Source organism: Plecotus auritus (genome assembly GCF_963455305.1).
Source record: "Plecotus auritus genome assembly, chromosome: 8".
NCBI classification, from domain to species: domain Eukaryota; kingdom Metazoa; phylum Chordata; class Mammalia; order Chiroptera; family Vespertilionidae; genus Plecotus; species Plecotus auritus.
The window spans coordinates 162206788-162228761 of record NC_137782.1 but is presented as its reverse complement, the minus strand read 5'-3'; the positions used below and the strand labels follow the sequence as shown (position 1 = coordinate 162228761).

Here is a 21974-nt window from a genome sequence, read left to right as displayed (position 1 = left end):
GCCTCTTAAAACCACCAATAGGTACTATGTATCTATGTATACTATGTATCTATGAGTTTGATTTAGGTTATTTTTTATAGGTTCTACATATAAGTGAAATCACACATTATTTATCTTTCTCTAATTTATTTCACTTAGCATCATGCCCTCAAGGTCGATCTATGTTGTCGAAAATGGCAGGATTTCTTTTTTTTCCGACTGAATGATATTCCATTGTATACACATACCACATTTTTAAAATCCATTCATCTGTCAGTGGACACTGAGATTGTTTACATGTCTTGCCTATTATAAGTAATATGGCAATAAACATGGGGGTGCAGATGTCTTTTCGAGATAGTGTTTTTATTTCCTTCAGTGATGCTGGATCATATGGTAGTTCTATTTAAAAAAACACACAAAAAAACCTTTATTGTTGAGAGTATTACAGATGTCCCCCTCCACCTGGATCCTACCCCACCCCAGGCCTTCACCACCTATTTACTGTCTGTGTCTATGGGTAATGCATGTATGCATATAAGTTCTTTGGTTAATCTCTCCTCACCCACCCTCCCTTCCCTCTGAGATTCATCAGTCTGTTCCATGTTTCCATGCCTCTGATTCTATTTTATTTTAAATATATTTTTATTTATTTCCAAGAAGAAGGAAGAGGGAGAGATAGAAACATCAATGATGAGAGAGAATCATTGATTGGCTGCCTCCTGCACACCCCCCCTACTGGGGATTGAGCCGGCAACCTGGGCATGTGTCCTTGACTGGAATCAAACCCGGGACCCTTCAGTCCACAGGCTGATGCTCTATCCACTGAGCCAAAATTTCTTTTTAAAATGTTTTTATTGATTTGAGAGAGAGGAAGGGAGAGTAGAGAGATAGAAACATCTATAAAAGAAAAACACATGATTGGCTGCCTCCTACACAACCCCTATTGGGGATCAAGCATGCAACCCGGGCATGTGCCCTGACCTGGAATCGAACTGATAACCTTTTGATTCATGGGTCGATGCTCAACCACTGAGCCAAACCAGCTGGGCTGGTTATATTTTATTTATCAGTTTATTTTGTTCATTAGATTCCTTGTTCATTTATTTTGATTTTTAGATTCAATTTTTGATAGTTATGTATTTATTGCCATTTTATTGCCCATACTTTGATCTTTTTCTTTTTCTTCTTCTTAAAAAAGACCCTTTAACATTTCATGTAATATTGGTTTGGTAGCAATGAACTCCTTTAGCTTTTTCTTGTCTGTAAAGCTCTTTATCTGACTTGCAATTCAAAATGGTAGCTTTGCTGGGTAGAGTAATCTTGGTTGTAGGGCCTTGATTTTCATCACTAAGTATTTCTTGCCACTCATCTAATGACCTGCAAAGTTTCTGTTGAGAAGTCAGCTTACAGTCGTATGAGTGCTCCCTTGTAAGTAACTAACTGTTTTCTCTTGCTGCTTTTAAGATTCTCTCTTTGTCTTTAATCTTTGGCATTTTAATTATGATATTTTGGTGTGTACCTCTTTGGGTTCATCTTATTTGAGATTCTCTGTGCTTCCTGGACTTTTTGCTAGCAGATTTTTTTGTGCATGGTGTAAGTAGTGGTCCAGTTTAAGTCTTTTGTAGTGTTTCCAACGCCATTATCCATTCCCAATTACACATATATTCTTGGCTCTTTTGTTGAAAATTAATTGACCATAGTTGTGTGAGTTTATTTTTGGGTTTTCTATGCTGTTCCATTGATCTATGTGTCTGTTTTTATTCCAACACCATACCATTTTGATTACTGTAGCTTTGGAATACTATACATTGAAAACCTGATTTTAAATCATGACATGATACAAGTGCCATATTTATTAGCATATTTCATTTTTGTTGGGATTTAAGTAGCTTTGAATGGTGTTTTATATTGGAAAATAATCTTATAAACTAGAAATACTTTTAGTCAATCACACAATTTTTATTTAAATTTATAAAGGTATAGTATTTCTCTGATATTTCTCAATTTGAAATAATCAGAATAGTATTCTAGCAGAAATTCTTCTTACTTATTAGAGCCTTCCAAATTTTCACCCATCTGAAGACAGGACTAATAGATTTCTTATGGTTCTTTCTAACTCTGTGAGATCCACATTATTTCAGAATTTCACCTATTTATTTTTACCACATCTTTATGAGATTAACAGTGGCCACTGAAGTTTCACTTAAAGAGAAACTAGACTCTTAAGACTCTTGAAGGTAAGGGTCATGTCTCAGTCATTGTTCCACTTCCTGGTCTTAGTAATCACTTCACAAATTTGACTCATGAAATATGTAGTCTATTGCTTTACAGCACTTCAAAGCATAATTTTTTTTTTAAATATATTTTTATTGATATTTCACAGAGAGGAAGGGAGAGGGATAGAGAGCTAGAAACATCGATGAGAGAGAAACATCGATCAGCTGCCTCCTGCACACCCCCCACTGGGGATGTGCCCGCAACCAAGGTACATGCCCTTGACCGGAATCGAACCCGGGACCTTTCAGTCCGCAGGCCGACGCTCTATCCACTGAGCCAAACCGGTTTCGGCTCAAAGCATAATTTTTATTGGTTCACTCATATTTGAAGGTAAATAGGGTCTACTATAGGAAATAACAAAGTAAGAATTTCCTTCTAGCATCCCTCCCCTATTTCCCAACTCCTTTTACCTACACTCTTTGATCCTATAATAGGAAAGATTTACTAGTTTAAAATGTTCCAGGCACTGTGTTAAGCATTTTACACCATAATGTTATTTAATATTCACAGCCAAACCTAAGGTAATTACTATTATCTCCACTTTGCAGATAAAGAAACTGAGGTTTAGAGAGGTTAAACAATTTGCCCAAGATGGTGGAGCGACATTTGAACCCAGGAATGACTCTAGACTAGCGCCTGAGTTCCTAACTATTACGCTTTACTGCCTCTTTTGATGAAAACCTGCCTCTGTGGTAAAAATAAGGTGCCACACAAGTCTGTCAGCAGACTGCTATGGATTAAGGAAGTAGTGAAAGCATTAAGAACCAAGTCCCTAATGAAAGGTTATATGGAGTGAACTGGGAGAGAATGCCAACCACCATTTGAACAGATATTTACAGAAGCATTATATTTTATACAAATTAGCTCCTGTAGTTTCAGGAACAGTAGCACTATATTTTAGGCTTTGATATCTCATCAGGAAATCAGAATGCAACCAAGGAATAGGGCTCTGCCAGTCACCTTGCTCTGAAAAAACAAAACCAAAAAAGTAGGTCTTTGAGGGATTGTGGATGAAAAGTGTGGTTAGGCCCTAGCCAGTTTGGCTCAGTGGATAGTGTGTTGGCCTGCGGACTGAAGGGTCCTAGGTTCGATTCTGGTCAAGGGCACATGCCTAGATTGCAGGCTGATCCCCAGTTAGGGGGCGTGCAGGAGGCAGCCAATCAATGATTCTCTCTCTTCACTGATGTTTCTATCTTTCTCTCCCTCTCCCTTCCTCTCTGAAATCGATAAAAACATATATTTTTTAAAAAGTTAGGGGAGTTGTAAATGGAACAAGTGGAACTGTGCTTTCACCCTGTCCCCACCCCCCCCCCCTTTTTTTAATCCTCACCTGAGGATATTTTTCCATTGAGTTTTAGAGAGAGTGGAATGGAGGGGGAGAAACAGAGATAGAAACATGGACGTGAGAGAGACACATCAATTGGTTGTCTCCCACAAGTGCTGACTAGGGCTGGGGATTGAGCCTACAACCGAGGTACGTACCCTTGACTGGAATTGAACCCAGGATCCTTCAGACCGTGGACGCACTATCCACTAAGCCAAACCAGCTAGGGCTCACTCTCTCCCTTGATGAAAGCCATAAAGCCCTGGTTTAGGATAGACAGTTCCTATACAAGAAGGAACAAATATTTACTCACCAACTGTTTTATTCAGAGTATTGACTCAAGAATAAATGTAAGACCTTTTGTTTCAGGATGACAGAGAGTAGGCAGTACAAAGAAAAATTAAACATTTACATTCATTTTCCCTAAAAAGGCTTAATAAGGGAATATTTGGGAAAGGGAGGGTAGAGAGTAAAGGGTGGTTTAAGGGTAACAATGTTATCAGGAACAGGGATCAGTCTCTCGCTGCTGATTCCCTGTAGTGACCTCTGCTAGCAAAATTTTCTTCCTCCTATCAACAAGAAGGTGGCTGGAATCACCTAACAGTTTGTGGTTGCAGTAACTCAATTCAGCTTTCTCCAGAAGAGACACAAAGAACTGATGCTCTGCTCCAGGCTCTTATGCTAAAACTTAGCAATAGATACTTACCAATACTTCCATCTTTCAAACACAAGCGAGTAACTTCTCATTTTTTCAGGTAAAACGTTAAAATTCTTTCCTCAAAACAAAATGTTCAAAAAACAAATTTTATATAAGCATGTTTATGACATTTATTAAGAACATAATATTTTTCTTTTGACAAGGCTGGGGGGGAATAGATGAAGCATTCTTTACAAATTTAGATACATCACAATCACTCTTCATGTGCTAGGCATTTTATAAAGGTAGCCTCATTTAACATCTTACCTGTTCCCCCAAAATCTTTGAGTGGCACTATGATACTCATTTTACTGATGAAGACACAAATTCAGAAAAGTCACAATTGCACCCTGCTGGCATGGCTCAGTAAGTTGAGCATCCACCTATGAACCAGGAGGTCACAGTTTCATTCCTAGTCAGGGCACATGCCCAGGGTGTGGACTCGATCTCCAGTGTGGGGCATGCAGGAGGCAGCCGATCAATGATTCTCTCTCATCACTGATGTTTCTATCTCTCACTTCCTCTCTGAAATAAATAAAAATATATTTTAAAAAAGAAAAGTCACAGTTGCAAGGTAAAACAACAGCAACAAAAACAGCAAGATGGGAATCCAGTTCTATCTGAATATACTGCACTTTGTTATTTTTGTTATTAATCCTTGCCAGAGATATTTTCCCATTGATTTTTTAGGGAGAGTGGAAGAGAGAGGGAAAAACAGAAACATCGACGTGAGAGAAATACATCGATTGGTTGCTTCCTGCAAGGGCCCTAACAAGGGCCCGGGCCAGGGAGGAGCCTGCAACCAAGGAACATGGACTTGATCGGAATCTAACCTGGGACCCTTCAGTCCGCAGTCCAATGCTCTATCCACTGAGCCAAAACAGCTATTTTTATATTAAACAAACTAGTTGACCCTTAGCGCAGGAATGAACTGCATGGGTCTACTTACAAGTGCCTTTTTCTTTCAAGAAATATAGTAAATATATTATCCTTTCAATTTTCTTAATATTTTTCCCCTCTGGCTTACTTTAATAATATATAATAGATAATAATATATAAGATGTGTTAACTGACTATTGGTTATTGGTAAGGCTTCCAGTCAACAGTAGACAATTAGTACAGTCTGTCTTCTGCGCACACTGATTCCTAACCCTTGATTGAAAATACTGTTTTCAATCTGCAGTTGAATCATGGATACGAAACCTGCAGATACAAAGGGCCAATTGTGGTTACATTTTTGGGAAATCAAGTTATACACGGATTTTCTACCGCATGGGAGGTTGACACCCCTAACCCCCTACATTGTTCAAGAGTCAATTGTACATTGTTTCTCTTTGCCTTATGCTATCTTAAATAAGCCTTATGACACCTACGGTAGTCCATCTGAAACATGGATGTGTATTAGTACATATTACCTAAAGGCTCTTCAGATTTTAGAGTGAAGCCAAGGGGGAAAAAACAATATACCAAACCTTAGTCCTGGGTTTTGTAGGCAGGCGTGGGACGTTCGGTTATATAATCTAAAATCAAATAATTTTTCCTCAAAAATCCTTCTCTGAACTTATTTTTGTCACCACTATTCTAGTCATTCAGGCTTAAAACCCTTACACTTAATGAAAGCATAATCATTAGTTGTATAAATTAATTATATAATATAAATTAGTTATATAATAAGGGCTTATAAATTAGTTATATAATAAGGTCAATGCTAATTATATGACCAACATTTAGGAGCACAAAAGATTCCAGAATTAATTCTGTGTGTGAGGGACTTGGTGAAGGCTTTTCAGAGAAAGTATATGAACTGGCCATTGACTGAGTCCAGTTTTGCCCAGAGAAGGGAAAGGGATTCTGAATAGCGGATAAAAGTTTAAAACTATATTGCTTCTCTCCCACTGCATCCAGTTACCAGCTTGTCTGGTTCTTCCTTCACTATATATTTTTTACATATGCCCCTTTTCCTCACATTATTATTTATTACTACCTCATAGTTGTATACTATGTGTTACTATGAAATTTTGGATTTAACAGTTTTTCTTTCCTTTGAATACTCATAGATACCACTAACAGACTGACTTTAAAAATTATCTTCTTTTACATGACCATATGATCTTCAAAAGTTCCCTATTATCTCTGAAGTATAAAGTTTAAACTTAAAGTCTTCCACAATCCAAGAGTTATATACCTCAAGTTTTCCCTAGAACAAACAAGGCAACAGATGAGACAATACATGATCCAGTGTAGGCTTAAAACCATCAGCACTTTTATTGACGATATATACTAGGTGGAAAAGGCAGGGCCCCTGGAAAACACCGGATAGACAGTTATGAGTTATTCACAAATTTCTAGAATTCACACTGGTAAATGAGAGCCAGACATAAACAGAAATCTAACTTTAGAAGAAGGTATTTCTCATAAACCAAACTGTAAACACGCTTAGTGTTCGATGGAGAGTTGGAGAAAGGTTGTAAGCTGACCTTTGATTAATTATATAAATCTTTTTTGCTTATGTAGTTTGGTTTTCAACTCAACTTAAAATTAGAATGGACACTGTTAGAGAGATCTTGTTCAATTCAACATCTACTGAGCACAGTGTACTGAACAGAAACTATTTTACGTGAAATAGGAGTAGAAGGCACAACTTTTCTTTGCTCTTAGGCCAGTCCCCTTCTCTAAGCAGTACAATTAAGGCCTGCAATCAAAACAACAAATGAAGGGCAGAATTTTGCTGCTAATTAAACAAAAGGGAGTATTCCACGATGGAATTTAAATATGTACTTCAGAGTTTCTATATATCTGGAAATGTTATGACTGTTCAGATAGTACTTACCATACAGAAATGTGGCACCAGAACACACTATGATTCAATCAGTCCTCCAAATGCAGCCACAGTGTTTTTTTTTAAAACATAGATCTAAGCATGTTACCCCTTCATTAAATCCTTAAATGGCACCCCATTTTTCTTAGGATAGACAAACTCCTTCACAGGGCTACAAAATCCTGTATGGCCTGACCCTTACCTATCTTTCCAGTCCGTTTCACTCAACCCCAACATCACTGGCCTTTATATATATATATATATATATATATATATATATATATATATATATATATATATATATATAAATTGATTTTTTACAGAGAGGAAGGGAGAGGGATAGAGAGTTAGAAACATCGATCACCTGCCTCCTGCACACCCCCTACTGGGGATGTGCCCGCAACCAAGGTACATGCCCTTAACCGGAATCGAACCTGGGACCCTTCAGTCTGCAGGCCGATGCTCTATCCACTGAGCCAATCTGGTTAGGGCCATCACTGGCCTTTTTGTTTCCATCTTCCCTTCTGTAGTCAATTCCTACTTACCAGTCAGGACTCAGCTTAGTTGTCACTTCACAGGTAATTACTTAACCAGAGCAAAACCCTTATTACAGCACCCTGAACTTCTTTGGAGCATATAAAACAGTTTTAGTTTCATATTTATGTGATTAATGTCTAGCTCTTCCATGGACTGTAAAGTCTATAAAGGCAGAGATTTTAGGTTAAAATCTTCCACATAATGAAAACCATGTAAAACATTATTTAGAATTTATATATTATTTAAAATAGCTATAGCTTAAGGGATAAATCAAGGAATAGCATTTATCCTCCTAGGCATTACTACTTTAAACCTATAAAACATCTATGCTTAAACAACAACCTAACCACTCTACTAGTAAACCTTTGTTTGTAAAATATGGATAACCTTAAAGATGACCTATACATACTAAATGAAAAAATGATAAAGGTCTTAAAACAATGTAAGGCATGTGGTAAATGCTAAATAACTGGTGCCTGTGAATAATACTTTAGTTTTAATTAATTCATAGTTATAAAGTATATTTCTCCAAGCATTTGATTTATATAATAACAGAATAATTGTGATGTTCTTCTAAGCTAGTTAAAATGATTCTGGGAAAGATAAAAGTGATGCAAGAATTGTTACATCTTTTGTTACAATTTTTAAGGCAATTATATCATTCTTATCAGCTTCTCCATATTATTTACTACTAGAGGCCTGATGCACTGGTGGGGTCCCTTGGCCTGGCCTGCAGGGATCGGGCCGAAACCTGCTCTCCAACATTCCCTGAGGGGTCCCAGATTGCGAGAGGGCACAGGCCAGGCCGAAGGACCCCACTGGTGCACAATCGGGGCCGGGGCGGGACCACGGGAGGGCTCCAGGGTGTGTCTGGCCCATCTAGCCCAGTCCCAATTGGCCAGACCCCAGTAGCAAGCTAACCTACCAGTCAGAGCATCTGGCCCCTGGTGGTCAGTGTGCGTCATAGTGACTGATCAAACAATCGGACACTTAGCATATTAGGCTTTTATTATATAGGATAACCCAGATTTCTTTGTACCTTTTAAGATACATGCAAGCCATTAAAATATGTATTTAAAATACAGATACATAAAATTTATCTTAAAATGCATATTTTATTTCAGTAGCCAATGATCATCAATCAAACAAAGAAAAGAAAACTAATTTCATGAAGAAAGACAAATCTATGGAGTGGTTTACAGGAAGTGAAGAATGAGATGGCTCAACTAAAACAACTTGGAATCATTAACTACAATATGTCTAATTATAAGACAAATGTCAAACTGGACATTTAAGCAGTTTTAAAATGTTACACATCTTTCGTTAGCTTTTGTTATTTTTCAGAATTATAAGTAAAAGTTATACAAATCATAGTAATAGCTAAAAATACCAATCTACAAAAGTAATGATTTGCAACATAAAGTTCTATTTTGATACTTTTCTGTCTTCAAATCAGTTGCCGTCATCTGAGGTACTCAGTTGAGTTGTGGTTTGAACTTCCTCAACTTGACAAGAAAAGCTAATTTAAGGGGGGGAAAAAGTAAAGGTCATTATAATAATTAGAAGAAAATACCATTTAATATGGCCTGAAAAGATTACTCACCTGTATGACCAGTTTGCCAGTGCATAGGTCTAGCAATATAGGGAAATGATCCATATGGAAAATTAGAATGTGATTCTTCTGTTGTAGAACAAAATACATATTGTAAATTACATAAAATATTTCATAATTTATTCAAATATTTCAAAATTGTTAAAATACAAATTAATGTCCCTTTACTGTAAGTTTTTCTTTCAATTTTTTTTAGCATTTTGTTTTGGAGCTACTATGCCAGTTACCTCATAGAAACAATGTATCAAGGATTACATAATAAACATATATATGGTTTATATAACTAAACAGATAAACTCATATAATAAATCAAGGAATATATGAACATTTACTCATAGCCTAAATGTGTACATACAACAAAGTCCTAAATTTAGAGAATTCCAGCCTCATAAATAGCAAATATTAGTTTATTTGCATATCAGGTCCTATGAAATTATTTTCCTTCAGTAATAATCACTGATCTAAATTTTAAAAATTCTTTAGTACATATATAAAATATTTCAAAAGTCAACCTCCTTGTCACAGGTAAAATATGAATATTATAAAAAGCTAAGTACTTCAAAGGTATCAGAGCTTTATATAAAAGGCAAGCAAAGTCATTATTCTGTCCCTTACAGATTTTTTATATAAAAGGCAAGCAAAGTCATTATTCTGTTTCTTACAGATTTTAATTTAACAGCATAAATACCACATTTCAATTTAAATACAAAAAAAATCCTTCAGAAACACATGCATAAAATAAAACTGAAGCTCACCATGGCCATCCTCCTGAAGCATCTCACCTTCAGCTCTAATCTTTTGAGAATGTAATTGTAAATCCACGTTGATTTCAGGGTCTACTTTTTGAGCTAAAATTCCATTTTTCTGTTTTGCAAGGCAAACCAACCAATCTCTGACAATGACTTCGCTTATCTTTTCACATGAGAGAGGAAGTTCACAGATGCGAATTCCATCTAAAAGTTCAATAACCTGTGTGATGCTTTCAGAAAAGTAAAAAATGTACTTTAAATTTCTAGTACAACTTTAAATTTACTATACCTAAAAATAAGAATGCAAGTTAGGGCACATAATAAGCAATTTTAAAGAATAGTAAGTAAAAAATACAGAGAACATAATTTAACATTATTTGTTCACATTACACTTTTTAAACGTTTCTTTTAAATTTCCTGAAGAAAATGCATCTTATATTGCCATTTATGTAAAGGATGATTTAAGCAGCAATATAAATGATTTGGGACATATGTAGTTTCGTAAGTTTTACAAGATGACATATATATCTAACTCAGTTACAAAATGAACGTGTTTAAAATCACATTATAAGTAAATAGCCACATCACTCACTTTGCTAGATATACAGCACATGTACCACCCTGTTTAAGATTAGGGTATAAAACAGGCAAAGCAACTTGAGGATTCAGCATATCCAAAGCTACCTGTGGGGGGAAAAGAGAATCAGACTGAATTCTGTTTAATTACGGTATAGGTTATCATGGTAAAATGATACACTTTTGGAAAGCAATTACCCAGTTAAAGTATTGCATTTTCTTGAATACTGTACTAGTATCTGTTATTTTACTGCTCAAAAGATATATTTATTATCACACAATTTGTCATAGTACTTTACTACATAAAAATGGTGATGGCATTCCCTAGTGGTTTGGCTCAGAGGACAGAGTGTCAATATGGGGACTGAAGGGTCCCAGGTTCAATTCCAGTCAAGGGCACATGCCCGGGTTGCAGGCTCGATCCCCAGAAGGGGGCATGCAGGAGGCAAATGATCCATGATTCTCATCATTGATATTTCTATCCCTCTCTGAAATCAATTAAAAAAAAAAATGGTGGTGGCATGTCTTGCACTGGGCAATGCTGGTAATAAAGGAATCCTTCTTTAGTTATATTTTATATACATAATATATATATACAAAGTTTCAATGCTTTAGTTGAGCTTTTGGCAATAGAAATTCACATCTCAAATATTTTTAAAAAAGATTTTTTATTGATTTTTAGAAAGGGAGAGAAACATCAATGTGAGAAAGAACATGATTCTTACACTTTAGAATGCCTAAAATTAATATTCAGAACTTTTCTTCTGAATATAAAAAAAAAATATTTTAGCTTGGCTGGCATGGCTCAGCTGTTGAGCATCAACCTATGAACCAGGAAGTTATAGTTCGATTCCAGGTTAGGGCACATGCCCAGGTTACGGGCTCAACCCCCAGTAGGGGGCGTGCAGGAGGCAGCTGATCAATGATTCTCATCATTAATGTTTCTCTTCCTCTCCTTTCATCTCTGAAGTCAATAAAAATATATTTCAAAACAAAACAAAAACATATTTGAACCCTGGCTGATGTGGCTCAGATGGCTGGGCATCATCCGTGCACCAAAGGATTGCTGGTTTGATTCCTGGTCAGGGCACATGCCCAAGTTGTGGACTGGATCCCCAGTCAGGGGCATGCAAAATAAATATGGTCAAAATAGAAAATAAAGTGACTATTACTGAAAGACTAGAGGCCTGGTGCATGAAATTCGTGCACGGGGGGTGGAGGGGTGTCCCTCAGCCCAGCCTGCACCCTCTCCAATCTGGCTCCCAACCGCTCGCCTGCCTGCCTGCCTGCCTGCCTGATTGTCCTTAACCACTTCTGCCTGCCAGCCTGATCACCCCATAACCACTCCCCTGCCGCCCAGGTCGCCCCAACTGCCCTCCACTGCCAACCCAGTCACCCCCAACTGCCCTCCCCTGCCAGTCTGGTTGCCCCTAACTGCCCTCCCCTGCCAGCCTGATCACCCAAAACTGCCCTCTCCTGCTGGCCATCTTGTGGTGGACATCTTGTGACCACATGGGGGCGGCCATCTTGTGTGAGGGCGTGATGGTCAATTTGCATATTACCTCTTTATTATATAGGATAATTCCAGACAGCTAAGAGTAGTTGGCACATTAATATACTTACATAATGCATGGCACATAATTAGAAGTTATTCTATTGATGATGTTTTTAAATTTTTGTTTAAAAAATATGAGTCAAGGAGCATCATTATTAATTTATTCACCATTTGGGCATCTTTCATGTGCCAAGCATTTTGCTAAGTGGTAAAAATATAACAGGAGCTTACATACTATTTTTTCATAGGAACTTATATTCTAACTAGAGGCCCGGTGCACAAAATTCATACACAGGTAAGGTCCCTAGGCCTGGCTGGCAATCAGGGCCAATCGGGGCCTTCCAGCTGCCGGCCAGTGCCTTCTTCCCCAGCCAGGGCCTTCCTTCATTCCGCGCCACCCCCTGGTGGTCAGCACACATCATAGCAAGTGATTGAACTCCCAAGGAGACAATATGCATATTAGGCTTTTATATATATAGATAAAGGCACAGACATTAAACAAATATCCAATAAATATAAGTCAGAGGGTGATGAGTGACATGAAGACCTACATAATTATAAAGCAGAATATGATAGAGAATATGAGGGCAGGAAAAGAAAGTGCTATTTTATACATAGGCTGGTTAGTGATGAGACCTGAAGAAAATGATTAAGCTTACCCTGTGGAAACTTAAAGGGAAAGTGTGCTGCAGGCAGAAAGACCAGCAAATACAAATGCTCTGAGGCTGTATGATAGTTGGAAAGTCTGAAAAGGCCACTGTCACTGCAGTGGAGACAAACTGGGAAGGATGGTAAGAGATGAGTTCTGAATGGTAGAGATGTGGGAGCAGGAGAGGGACAGATTAGAATTTTACTTAGGAGGAGAAAAAGCCACTGGAGAGTTTTAAATAATGATATAATTTGACTTTTTATAAACCTTTTTTCCATGTTAAATATAACAAAACTTGCCATTTTAAGTGTATAATTTAGTGTCATTAAGTACATTATGACATAGTTTTAAAAACTATGGAAAAGGCCCTAGCTGGTTTGGCTCAGTGGATAGTGTTGCCCTGCGGACTGAAGATTCCCAGGTTCAATTCCAGTCAAGGGCACAAGCCCGGGTTGCGGGCTCGATCCCCAGTGTGGGGTGTGCAAGAGGCAGCTGATCAATGATTCTCTCTTATTGATGTTTCTATCTCTCCCTCTCCCCCCTTCCTCTCTGAAATCAATAAAAATATATTTAAAAAAAAAAAAGACTGGGGAGAGGGCAAGGAAGGATAATGATGGCTTATAACAGCAAATAGCATTGGATGTGATGAGAAGTGGTATAAATTTTGAAAAGGTAAGAGCCAAATAGGATTGGCTGTGAAATGGGAGAGAAGCACAGGAGTCAGAATGAATCCTCAACATTGTTAACGAATACTCCTCTACATCCCGACTTTAACTGTCTAAGAGACCTCCTGCCTGTTCCCTCTCAAATAGAAGCTATTTTTCCCCTAAAATCTCACAACATAAGGTCAGGTGCTGGGCTCAACATGCTCCCAACACTGCTTTATCTAGAAATGCTGAGGTTTATGAAGCTCAACTCCTCCTCCTTGTTCACTACCCCATATTTATTAATAACTTTGGCAACTAATTCAGTAAGTCTCTCTGCTCTAAATCCCACCATGATATTGAAAGAAAAATATTCCTTCCATGCCAGATACAGAAATGGGGTAAATAATGAAGGAAGACCCTCTCCCATACAAAAGAAGTGTGATATCATAGGAACCACTTTTGAAAACTTACCGCATCAAATGTTAAAGATTTTATGTCTTCACTTGCTCCTGAAATATCTTTATGAATAAAATCCACATTGTCTGGCCACTCTTCTACATGACTAATTTTCCATGAATCACGCCAGTGTTTGTAATTCTTCTTAGCCAGTTCATGATGGTCTTTTCGTATTTCAAAACTTATGACCCGTCCTTGTGATCCAACTTAATTTAAACAGATAATTTATGACAGTTCATAGTATTAATCATTTCATAAAATAATATAAAAATTACATTGTAAAAAGGTATTATATGGGTCCTGGGTTGATTCCCCGACATTTAAAAAAAAAGTTATTATATGGATGTGAAAAAAAATAATTCAAATAGTTCAAGTTTACAAAAGTCTCTATCCCATCCCAGATACCCAATCAATTTCTCTCTTCAGGGGTAACCATATTACTAGTTATTTACCCTTCCCAAGATAGTTGGTGCCTACACAAGTGTACAAGTACTTCTTTATTTTTAACACACATTGTGATATATTGTGTCCTCTAACTTCCTTTATACTTATTGTGCCATTTCAGTGATTAACTATCTACTGCATAATGTTTAACATATTTTATATTCCACTGTATGGCTATGGCATAATTTATTTAGCAATCACCAATAAAAATTTAGTTTGTTTCTAGTCTTTCACTATTATAAACAATATTGCAATGAAATTTATTATGCCCAAGTTTTTGTATGCATGAACTAATAAATCTACAGGATAAATTCCTAAAAATGGAATTGCTGGCTCAAGGGGTATGTGTTTTATTTTGAAAATTATTACAAAATTGTCCTCCAAAAAAGTGATACCAATTTATACTCTACCAACAATGTATTTAAGTGCCTATTTCTCTATACTCTCAAACTTTTTATCTACGTCAATCTAAAACTGAATATAGTTTCTCATTGTTGTTTTAATTTGTATTCCTTTTGTTGTGGATGAGGTTAGACCTTGCACATATTTTAAAAATATTTGTATTTTTGTGTGTGCCTAAGGACTTTTAAACTGTTTAGCACAGTAATACTGCTGTTTCACAAAAAACTACCACATTTTAACAAGGCAACTCGTTTTCCACCCACCTCTATCTGAGGTGCTTTGCTATCATTTGGAGGCTGTCCCAGATCAATCAGTCTGTAGTTTTACTAATGAAAAGTTTACATTCCAAGATGTCTTTTGAAATGTAAGTCAGCTGCAAGTCATCATGTTCTCAAGGGATAAAAATTAATGCTAATAGTAGCATACGATAAACAATTGGAAAATCTATAATAATAAAAGCGTAATATGCTAATTAGACCAGACAACCTTCTGGATGAAGCCAGAGCGGCGAGGGAAGCCCGGGTCCCGGGTGCCAGAGGGAAGCCAGTGCCAGCAGCCAGGGGAAGGAAGGCCTACTCTTGCACAAATTTCATGCATCGGGCCTCTAGTATAATTATAGAGGGGAAAATCCATTCCAAAGGTAAATAGCAATAATTTTTTGATCACTCATAATTTGCGATTATTCATGACATGACACTCCGCCAATACTATAGATATTAAAAATACGGGCATACCTCCTGTATCACAAATTTTTATAAATTCACTTTGTCAAATGCATTCAGGAATCTGTCACAGATTGTGAAATTACTGCCTTTAATTAGATTCAAACAAAAGATATGAGGAGCCAGAATGAATTTCCTGATCTAGTATAAGCTGGATTCTGTTTGTATGTAATGGCACTAGGTCAAAGAACAAAAGCTTTAAGATTAATGCAGCATATTTCTATGTAATCTTTATAAAATTGACCCATATAAACCTACAACTGTTCCGACAGTTTATTAGTTAAAAAAATGAATTAAAAAAAAATAGAATGCATCAATAAGGATCCACATAAATGATTTCGTAAAAATCTACCCAGAGAGTTCTGTCACCGTTCAGGAGTTTATACTTAGATGAGGAAGGGAAAGCAATCCTGACACTCAGAGGAATTAAGCAGTCATAGGATAATCAACTAGGATAAATGTAACCAGACATCAAGTGGTGGAAACATGAACAGATATTTATGTTTACTATTTACGTCTTGATTTTTGATCAGGTGCTCCCTTCAATTAGCACTTTTAGCAACTGACAATATATAGGCTTTCTTAAAGACAGAAAAATTCTCCATGATCTAGCTTTAACTTAGTTCTGTATTATGATTAATTTATTTATGAACACCAACAATCCTTTACCTGTAATAGTATGTCAGCCCTCCTCCTTCTATATTCTCTCATATTGAGAATTCATCTGGCACTATTATTAACAAGTACAAGAATGTTCAGAGTAGCACTATTCATAATATTCATCTCAAATGCCCACCAAGAGTAGAATGGATAAATTGTGATTTATTTATAAAATGGAGTAACTACATAGCAACTAGAATGAAAGCACTAATGCTATATGCAATGGCTGAATCTCACAAACAGAATGTTGAATGAAAGTAGCCAGACTCAAAAGAGTACATACTGTGTGATTCCTTTTATATGAGGTTTAAAACAGGTAACACTAACCAATTACGATAAAACTCAGAATAGTGGTTACCTTTGGGGAGGATAAGGGCTGAGGGAACATGGGAGGTTTCTGTGGTGCAGTAACATTCCCTGTCTTGGTCTGGGTAATAACTACGTGCCGGTGGCCACTATATAAAAATTCACTGAGCCTTAGCCGGTTTGGCTCAGTAGATAGAGCGTCGGCCTGTGGACCAAAGGGTCCCAGGTTTGTTTCCGGTCAAGGGCACGTAACTCAGTTGCAGGCTCCTCTCTGCCTGGGCCCTAATCAGGAATCATGCAGGAGGCAACCAATCCTGTCTTTCCCTCTCTCTTCCATTCTCTCTAAAAATCAATGGAAAAAATATCCTCGGGTGAGGATTAAAAAAAAAATTCACTGAGATATACACTTACGATCCATGCACTTTTCTGTAGCTATGTTATACTCCAATAAAAAGCTTAGTGGTTTTTTTTAAAAGTAGAAGCATTAAAAAACATGAGAGGAGCAAGAGAAAGCAAAGCAAAAGATAAGAAAGAGAGTGACTAGAAAAATGTACAAAATGGGGGGAAAAATTTAGTTGCTTACATTTGGTTAAAAGAGAATTCTTTACATCCCAAAGTCATGTGAATATTTTCTGAAACATCTTTATCTATTTAACTTTCTGTTATTATGAACAGATTAAATGTTTTCTTTGTTATCTACATTCAGCTCTTTTATCCCACTCTCTTACCTGCTCTGGATAAAAATAAGCTCATTCCACCAGAGCCAGAGCCAGCTTCCAAAACAGTATCTCCTGGGTGAATATCCATCATCAACAGCATCATACTTCCATCCTATGATTTAAACAAAGTAATCAATAAATATGTACTAAGTACCTACTCTTACCTCCTCTTATCAAATATTACGTTGGACTTGGAGAAGAAGTGACAAAAAAGGAATAAACTCTGGCCCTGCCTAGCAAGAGTTTGTATTTTACTTGATGAAATAAGAGATTCAAGAATCAATTAGCTAATAAAGCAGTATAATATTGAAATTATAGACAATACATACAATAGGAGCTCAGAAAAAGGAGAAATCAGCAGAATGTCCTACTTTAAAGACAGAGTGGGGAATTTAAGGAAACAATCACAAGTAGAAACAGCTTTGAACAAAACAGCGGTTAACACAAAAAAATATTGAATTCTGCAATACTTTTCCCTTTGCAAGAACACTTGGCTCCTACCTCTTTGCATGACTGGCTTTTCCTTAAATTGCATTTCTTGAGAAACAAAGATGGTGGCATAGGTAAACACCTAAACTGCTGCCACGCACAATTTCAAAACTACAACTAAAAGACAAAACGGACATCATCCAGAACCACAGGAAGGCTGGCTGAGTGGAAATTCTACCACTAGAAGGAAAGAGAAAAGCACACTAACACTCAGAGGAGCTGCAGGAGGCAGAGGTACTGAGACGCGCGCGTGAAGAGGACTGGCAACTGAGTACGCGGCTGGCTTTCTCAAGCGGGAGGGAGACAAAAGCTCCCGACTGCACTGAACTCCAGTTCTGGGCGAAACTCTGGGGACCCAGACTCATTCGGGGAGAAACTGGACTGTCTGGCAGAGGGTGGAACTCAAAGGCGCTTTCTCTCAGAGGTGCTTGCAGCAATTACCACGGGACACTGAGCCACAGGGGCTTATTAGGGCAGGGCTGAAGGGAAACCAAGGCTGTCTGCTCCGCCCTGAGACTCCGCCCCATCCAAGCTGAGCACAGAGGCTTTTGCAAGTCTTGTCTCATAAGGGTGTCTCCAGCACAGAAGTTCTCCCAGCGTAGACACAGCTGATCCTCACAGCCAATTGGCCTGGAGGTCAATTCCTCCCAGTGATACCAACAACAATCAAGGCTTAACTACAACAAGACTGTGTACACAGCCCACAAAGGGGTGCACCAAGAGTGTCCACCTCAGGTAACTGGGGAGGCTGAGCCACTGGGCCCTATAGGACACCTAGCACACAAAGCCACTCTATCAACTCAGGGAAGCAGCCAAAATGCGGCGACAAAGAAACAGATCACAAATGAAAGAAATGGAGGAAAGCAAACTACTGGATATAGAGTTCAAAACCACGGTTATAAGGTTTTTCAAGAATTTTCTAGAAAAGGCTGATAAATTTAGCGAGACCCTCGAGGATATGAAAAAGGACCAACTAGAAATTAAGCATATACTGACTGAAATAAAAAATATTATACAGAGATCTAACAGCAGACTAGAGGATCGCAAGAATCAAGTCAAAGATTTGAAATACAAAGAAGCAAAAAACACCCAACTAGAAAAGCAAAAAGAATCCAAAAATATGAAGATAGTGTAAGGAGCCTCTGGGACAACTTCAAGCATACCAACATCAGAATTATGGGGGTGCCAGAAGAAGAGAGAGAGCAAGATATTGAAAACCTATTTGAAGAAATAATGACCGAAAACTTCCCCCACCTGGTGAAAGAAATAGACTTACAAGTCCAGGAAGCTCACAGAACCCCAAACAAAAGGAATCCAAAGAGGACCACACCAAAATACATCATAATTAAAATGCCAAGAGCAAAAGACAAAGAGAGGATATTAAAAGCAGCAAGAGAAAAACAGTTACCTACAAGGGAGCACCCATACGATTGTCAGCTGATTTCTCAACAGAAACTATGCAGGCCAGACGGGAGTGGCAAGAAATATTCAAAGTGATGAATAGCACGAACCTACAACCGAGATTACTCTACTCAGCAAAGCTATCATTCAGAATTGAAGGGCAGATAAAGAGCTTCACAGATAAGAAAAAGCTAAAGGAGTTCATCACCCACCAAACCAGTATTATATGAAATGCTGAAAGGTATTCTTTAAGAAGAGGAAGAAGAAAAAGGTAAAGATAAAAGTTATGAACAACAAATACATATCTATCAACAAGTGAATCTAAAAATCAAGTGAATAAAAAAATCTGATGAACAGAATAAACTGGTGAATATAATAGAATCAGGGGCATAGAAAGGGAGTGGACTGACAATTCAGGGGGAAAGGGGTGTGGGGGGTGTGGGAAGAGACTGGACAAAAATCGTACACCTATGGATGAGGACAGTGGGGGGGGTAAGGGCAGAGGGTAGGGTGGGAACTGGGTGGAGGGGAACTATGGGGGAAAAAAGAGGAACAATTGTAATAATCTGAACAATAAAGATTTATTAAATTTAAAAAAAATAAACAAAAAAAATTGCATTTCTTATCAAATGTACCACGTTGGAGCCCTGGCCCATTTTGCTCAGTGGTGGTTATAGTGTCGGCCCGTGGACCAAAGGGTTGCAGTTAGATTCCTGGTCAAGGGCACGGACGTCAGGTTGCAGATTGGATACAGGTCTGGTCATGCCAGGACGGGTCGGGGCGCATGTGGGAGGCAACCAGTCAATGTGTATCTCTCACATGGATGTTTCTCTCTCTGTCTTAAAAAGATCAATAGAAAAACTATCCTCAGGTGAGGATTTTTTTAAAAATGTATCTCTTTGGAGACCTTCTCTAACCACCAGACATAAAAAAATCTCTTCCCCATGTCACCCAATACAATATCACTGTATCTTCATGACACTTAGTACTACCTGAAATTATCTTATTCTTTCATTTACTTGTTTTTTTCTTTGTCACCCCCTCTAGGATGTAAGGTCTGTGTTAAGAGCAAAGACTGTGGTTCATTCCTCTACCTCCCTAAAGTAGTGCCCTGAACATAGAAGGTAGGTGATTATTTGCTGAATAAATAATGAGTGTCTCCTCATCTGGGAATAGGATTTGTTACAAAGGAACAATCTGCTCAAGGACTGTGACTGTAATTAAGGATTGAAATAAACCACTAGCAATGGATGATTAGTATAAGATTCTAACAAGGAACTAGGTAGTTAATTTATTCATAAAGGATATTCCTTTTATGTTTAGTGTTTAATTTTAGCTGTGTTAATACAAAACTTTTTCTAAAGGGAAGGCATGATAATATATTTATTGTTGATAACACACCTCTAGTAACATGCCTTATCAAATGACATATGATTAAAATATCACCTAATGGGTACAAAAAATTGTCCCCAAAGGAGTTCAACACGTTGAGTGCTGAACTTGCAACAAATATAAGTACTTATTATGTGCCTAGTGAGTTCACTTAACTCTATATAGTAAATCGATATTATCTTCACTTTACAGATTAGAGAATCGAGACTCCCAAATTAAAATTAAAATCTGGCTGTTTCCTCCTAAAATTAGCATAAAAGTCACATCCATAGCCCTGGCCGGTTTGGCTCAATGGATAGAGTGTCAGCCTGCGGACTGAAGGGTCCCAGGTTTGATTCCAGTCAGTGGCACATGCCCGGGTTTCAGGCTGGATACCCAGTAGAGGGTGTACAGGAGGCAAATCAATGATTCTCTCATCATTGATGTTTCTTTCTCTCCCTTCCTCCTCTCTGATATCAATCAAAATTATCTTTAAAAAAGTCATATCGGCCCTAACCGGTTTGGCTCAGTGGATACAGCATCAGCGCACTCAAGGATCCCAGGTTCGATTCGGGTCAAGGGCATGTACCTTGGTTGCAGGCACATACCCAGTAGGGAGTGTGCAGGAGGCAGCTGATTGATGTTTCTCTCTCATCGATGTTTCTAACTCTATCCCTCTCCCTTCTACTCTGTAAAAAATCAATAATATATATATTTTTTAAAAAGTCATATCCATGATTTTTTTAATAGACTGCGAACAATAAAAACCCGAACCACCTGAGAAGTGCTTTAAGTACGTGAATCAGGTCTGTAGTGCTGCATCTCTTTTGCTCTTTCTGGAACCAATATGCACCTAACTCCCATCGCGTTACCTTTGGATATGTTATGGCAGGACCTCTTTTCATCAGTAATACATAGTCTTCCAATGCCGGCCTCCTCAGCATAAAGTGCTTACCCAAGGAACTCCTTAGTATCTGGCCAGGGAACTTCCCCACGATGTCGCTGAACGGGACTACCCCCCAGCTACTATTTAAAAGTCCGGCGTTGCTCAACCGAAATAATTTTTTAAATTGTGTTTCTCTCTTCCCAGTCTCAGCTAAAATCAGCTCCCCAGCCCGAAAGGGCTCCTCTCTGGAAGTTGACCTGGGAGAGGAGCCGTGAAGTTCTACCACCAGGGCGGGCAGTGAGGGATCCCCGGATGCCGGGTGTGCGGGATCGGACAGAGCCAGGTCTCCACTCGAGTCCTCGCGCTCTTGAAGGGATGGCTCCTCTCGAGGCGTCTGCAGGCTGAGGCTTTCCAGTGACGACAGACATCTGGTCCCAATGCCCCGGCTGCTCGGAGGGAGTGATGGAGGCGACTCTGCGCCGGGAACCTTCTTCGGTGCTGCCTCGTGCTCTCTCTGTCCATCTCGCGCATCTCTTTGCGAGGAGTCGCTACACCGTGACCGAGCTGTCTCGAAGGGCTCCCGTCCAAGGCCGCGCAGGAATGGACAGGGCGCGATCCCTAGCCGCCGCCTGAAGCGCCGCAGCCGGAGCAAGACTGCACCGCGGTGACCGGCCGACAGCATGCTGTCTCGCGCC

The 21974-nt window shown here is 38.4% G+C and overlaps 2 protein-coding genes across 3 annotated transcripts in view; one reads left to right on the top strand and one right to left on the bottom strand.

The window, feature by feature from the left end:
- The window catches only part of SPDYA (speedy/RINGO cell cycle regulator family member A), a gene marked incomplete at both ends in the record, with an annotated part of 23210 nt that extends 14359 nt beyond the window's left edge, over positions 1–8851 (top strand). Inside the window, one exon of one of the 2 annotated variants that reach the window (XM_080684098.1) lies at positions 8763–8851. In XM_080684098.1, the coding sequence (XP_080540224.1) occupies positions 8763–8851 (89 nt within the window). Of the gene's footprint in view, positions 1–8759 lie in introns of both variants that reach the window. The other variant, XM_080684097.1, reaches the window with a different exon arrangement.
- TRMT61B (tRNA methyltransferase 61B) lies at positions 8621–21974 on the bottom strand. The gene is made up of 7 exons (XM_080684096.1): positions 21266–21974; positions 17142–17244; positions 13895–14085; positions 10589–10680; positions 10003–10226; positions 9239–9316; positions 8621–9154 (listed from the first exon to the last, which is right to left on the bottom strand). Exons 1-7 carry the CDS (start codon positions 21959–21961, stop codon positions 9111–9113), a joined length of 1428 nt encoding a protein of 475 aa, XP_080540222.1. The 5' UTR covers positions 21962–21974; the 3' UTR covers positions 8621–9110.

Coding starts and splice junctions, on each gene's coding strand:
- TRMT61B (XM_080684096.1), bottom strand. CDS start 21,961: ATGCTGTCGGCCGGTCACCGCGGTGCAGTCTTGCTCCGGCTGCGGCGC. Junction 10,227..10,588: donor TGTGCTGTATATCTAGCAAA/GTGAGTGATGTG, acceptor CTTTTCTGAAAG/CATCACACAGGTTATTGAAC. Junction 9,317..10,002: donor GCTTCAGGAGGATGGCCATG/GTGAGCTTCAGT, acceptor GTTCTACAACAG/AAGAATCACATTCTAATTTT.